The 4,184-nt window shown below is 53.2% G+C and overlaps 2 protein-coding genes across 2 annotated transcripts in view; one reads left to right on the forward strand and one right to left on the reverse strand.

The window, feature by feature from the left end:
• Nucleotides 1–353: 353 nt before the first annotated feature.
• Nucleotides 354–2,158, forward strand: ETH_00008900 (eukaryotic translation initiation factor 5, putative; the record flags this gene model as incomplete). The annotated part of the gene is made up of 4 exons (XM_013378592.1): nucleotides 354–628; nucleotides 764–1,143; nucleotides 1,277–1,527; nucleotides 1,817–2,158. The coding sequence occupies 4 exons, from the start codon at nucleotides 354–356 to the stop codon at nucleotides 2,156–2,158; spliced, it is 1,248 nt and encodes a 415-aa protein (XP_013234046.1).
• A 623-nt stretch (nucleotides 2,159–2,781) lies between these two features.
• Nucleotides 2,782–4,184, reverse strand: part of ETH_00008905 (uncharacterized protein) — a gene marked incomplete at both ends in the record, with an annotated part of 3,164 nt that continues 1,761 nt past the window's right edge. The window contains 3 exons of the mRNA XM_013378593.1: nucleotides 2,782–3,027; nucleotides 3,125–3,166; nucleotides 3,237–3,364. Coding sequence (XP_013234047.1) covers nucleotides 2,782–3,027; nucleotides 3,125–3,166; nucleotides 3,237–3,364 — 416 coding nt within the window. The remainder of the gene's footprint in view (nucleotides 3,028–3,124; nucleotides 3,167–3,236; nucleotides 3,365–4,184) is intronic.

Genomic DNA, 4,184 nt, shown 5'->3' on the forward strand with positions numbered 1-4,184 from the left:
TTTCTACGTAGTTTTGAGATAATTGCGACCTTTCACGGCTGTAATGCTGGCCTGCATGCTGATGGACAGGGCAGCAAGTTTCCGCGTGCCGCCCGCAGTAACGCTCTCAGTTGGGGAGTGTATCGCTTGCTATTCGCCGCGCCGAATGGCCCAGCAGCCTTTATTTCGTCTTATTAATCCCTTAAATATCGTCTGCAGATGACAGGGGAACCCCCAGTCGCTGCTCCTCACCCTGCGTTTCAGCCGAGCACCCGAGCAACTGCCTAAGCCTGCCTGCAGCGAGAGCTCCCGAGCTGCTGCTTCCGCCGCTCTTTCTCCCCAACTTCGAGACTTTTCCTTTCAAATAAGTCAAGATGCAGTACGTGAACATCCCCCGCGACAGGGAAGACCCCAACTACCGCTACAAAATGCCCAAGCTGCTCTCCAAGATCGAGGGCAGGGGCAACGGCATCCGCACAAACGTGTACAACATGGGCGAGATCGCCCGCGCTCTCAAGAGGCCCCCCATGTACCCCACCAAGTTCTTTGGCTGCGAGTTGGGCGCGATGGTCAAGTTCGAGGAAAACGAGGAGAAGGCCCTCATCAACGGGGCCCACAGCGAGGAGGACCTCGTGGCCATTCTCGACAAGTGAGCTGCTGCTGCTGCTGCTGCTGCTGGTTTGGGCGGTGCAAAGTGCTGGGCAGGAGAGCTGCAGCCGTCCGTCGGCCCCCCGCGCGCTCATAGCTGCTGCTGCTGCCGCTGCTGCTGCTGTTCATGTTTCAGGTTCATTCAAATGTACGTGCTCTGCGGGGGCTGCGATCTCCCCGAAATCGACATTACTGTCAAGAAAGGAGTTTTGGTTTGCAAATGCAACGCCTGTGGCTACTCGGGGACTCTGGACAACACGCACAAGGCTGCGACGTACATGGCGAAGAACCCGCCAAATGCGACTGAGACCACTCTGGGGAAGAAGAAGAAGACCAAAGAGGAACGCAGAGCCGAAAAACACGCGAAAGAGGAAGACAAATCCGAAAAGACAGGCAAGGAAAAGAAAAGTAAAGACAAAGACAAGAAAAAGAAAAAGGGAGAAGAGGAAAATGACACGGACTGCCTCAACTCGAAAGCCGTAGACCACTCCGGCGACGCGACTCCCACCAACGCCGGTAAGCCCGTTATCTTGTTTCTAATTGCGATCACGCGGATTATTGAATTATTTGAATTTATTTCAGTTGAAATAAATTCAAACAAAATAGCTCACTAAGTTGTTCCTCCGGCTGTGTTCTTGTGCGCTTTCAGGCGAAGACAGCTGGGACGAGGAGAAGTCCTCGGAGGCGGACAAAAAGGAGAAAAAGAAAAAGGAAAAGAAACATGCAAATGCAGAGGGGCCAAAGTTGGTGGTGAAGGAAGCACTGACAATCAATTGTCCCGAAATCGCCGAAGTCGCCGCGCGACTTCGAAACATGATTGTCACTTCTTCGGCGGTGACCCCCGACAGTTTTTTCGTTGAACTCAGGATGCTTCAGGTTTCCCAGGACTTCGACGCCAAGGTAGGAAATTCAGAAAGCCCTGACATTCTATTTACAAGCAATTAAATAATATATTAAGCAACTAACACCTCCAGCGATTCGCGTTTGCACACAAGACCTGTGTCCTCAGCTTTCCGGTTTTTCTGCAAATGTGTTTCCGAACTCGGTTTCGCTCCGTTTTTCCCGGAATCTTCGCTAATTTCTGAATAAATAGATGAAATTTGTGACAACTGAGCAAATCTCTGGAAAGAATTGCGCAGAAAGCCGCGGAAAGCTGGAGTGTGCAAGTTGAATTGGGTGTTGAGCGCAGTGCCGGATGTACGTGGTGCTGAGCGCGCTGTTCAAGGACGGGCTGAGTCCGGAGTTGCTGGAGGAGAAGATGGCATTTGTGGCGAAGTGCTGCGACTCTTCAGTGCATGCATCGGATTTGTTGTCGGCTTTGGAGAACTTTTGCTTCGAAAACCCGCACACCGCAATGGCCGGCTACCCCTACATGCTGCAGCGCCTCTACAACGCAGAACTCCTCGAGCCCGAAGACATCCTCGCTTACTACAACAGCCCCCGCGCCGACGCCGCCACGCAGAAGTGCAGAACTTTCGCAGAGCCTTTTCTCAAGTGGCTCGCAGAGGCAGACTCCAGCGACGAGGAGTGAGGCCCGCTGCTGCTGCTGCTGCTGCGGCAGCTGCAGGTGCTGCGGCTGCTGCGGGCGCCGCAGCGCGTCCAGGTGCTGCAGCTGCTGCGGGCGCTGCAGCGGCTGCTGCTGCTGCTGCTGCAGCAGCTGGGGCCGCCGAGCGCGCGTGTTGTCTTTTTGCAAATCTCGTGAGGCTTGTGTCCGGGGCAATTGAATTTGCTGCTGCAGCAGAAGGCGCCTGGAGAGCAGCAAGGAAGCAGCAGTGGCCTGTGCAGATTATTTCGAAATACTTTTTCATTTCGAAAACAGAAAAGTTTTATTTCGCTGCTGCTGCGGCAGCAGCAGCAGCAAGAGGCCCCCGGTGTCACTGGAGGCCCTTAGCAGCCCAGCGGGCGCCGGGGGTTCTCCACTTCACTTGAACAACAGCCGTTCCTTACGATTAAGAGTTCCAAGTTGAAAGCTAAGTGAAAACAAATCAATAATTGTAATTATAAATACAATTATAATTTGAAATTAATTGTAAAAAAATAGTGGGAACAGTAGCATGGCTTTTAGGGTTTGGAGAGTGTGGCTGGAGCCGTCTGTAGCTATTGAGGTGTTTTGCGCGCAGCAGGCCGCTAGGGTTTAAGGTTTAGGGTTTGCGCTTAGGTGCTGTAGGTGCTGCTGCACTGCAGCAGCAGCGCCATTGATGGTGGCATGTGCAGCGTCACGAGCCCTTGGGGCTGTAGGGGGAGGAAGGATGCTTCTGCTGCTGCGGTTGCTGCTGCTGCTGCTGCAGCCAAAGACTTGTTTGCTGCTGCTGCAGCCAGCGCCTCCAGCTGCTGCCGCGTCTCTGCTGCAACAGCTGCCAGCACTGCAGGGGCCGAGGGCTGGCTTCCAATTTGGAGGAGCTGCGGCAACGCAAATAAGTGCAAAAGTGGATGCAATTAACGAATTGATAATTCCATTTAATTTGCTTTTTGTTTTATTTCTGCAAACAGCCCTCACCAGCTCATTCAGCGCAACATCCCAGTGCGTTGCTGCGCAGGCCTGGACAGCAGCAGCGGGAAAAAGACTTTCTTCTTATTTACATTTGTGACAGTTCCTCTTTTCCACTTGCCTTAGAGTAGCAGCTGGGGTGTACAGACAGCAGGGCTTTGTGAAGAACGCAGAAAAGCGCCACCAAATTGTCAGTTTCGCATTCTTTGAAATCCGCGCTGAGCAGAGTCGAGCATATCGCCGATATGCCTGCGCATGCGTCGAAATTTATAAATAAAATAATAATTAAATAATATTTTAAATATTTATTCTGCACAAATGCAACTCGATCATCGCTAATCGGCGCTGCAGCGCAGCTGTGCAAGTCCGTTTCTGCTCGGCTCCACCCGATCTCACCCAGATTTCAAAAGCCACGCGACTTAGCCGCAAAGTTTTGCTGCTTTTGACTTTTAAAAATATAAAACTTACAAAGAGATGTTCGGAAGCAAAAAGAGCAGCGGGGGGAGCTGTCAACGAGACACAGCAGCAGCTCCATCAGCGCGGGCCGCGAGAACCAGCGGGCGATTTCTTCTGCTGCAGAAGAACAGCAGCAAATAACAAATGGAAATTGCAATGAGGCAGCCCGTAGCAGCAGACTGGCTGCAGCAAGCCGGGGAGCAGCAGCAGCAAACGCTGTGCTGCTGCCTCAGAAGCAAGCGGCAGCAGCAGCAGCAGCAGCAGCAGCAGCAAGCTCACAGCAGTTCCGCCAGGGGCTTTTCTCCTGCAAAAGTGCTGCAGCAACTTTTGCCCAGGCAGCTTCGACTGCAGCACTGCAGCCCGCGGAGGCAGCAGCAAATTCTGAAACGCTTCAAATTCAATTTTTCAACTTTAAAAAAAAATAAAAACAAAACAATTCCGAACAGCAGCAACCTGAACTCTTGCTGCTGCTATCCTACCAAATATGCCATTTAGCTGCTTCTTTATTTCTGCCGGCAAGAGGCCCCCGGGGCCCCCAGGGGCCCCAGGGCCCCCCAGGGCCCCGGGGGCCCCCGGGGGGCCTCGGGGGCCCCGGGGGCCCCGGGGGCCCCCG

The sequence above is a fragment of the Eimeria tenella genome, genomic scaffold (genome assembly GCF_000499545.2).
Source record: "Eimeria tenella Houghton genomic scaffold, Eth_scaff9, whole genome shotgun sequence".
NCBI lineage: Eukaryota > Apicomplexa > Conoidasida > Eucoccidiorida > Eimeriidae > Eimeria > Eimeria tenella.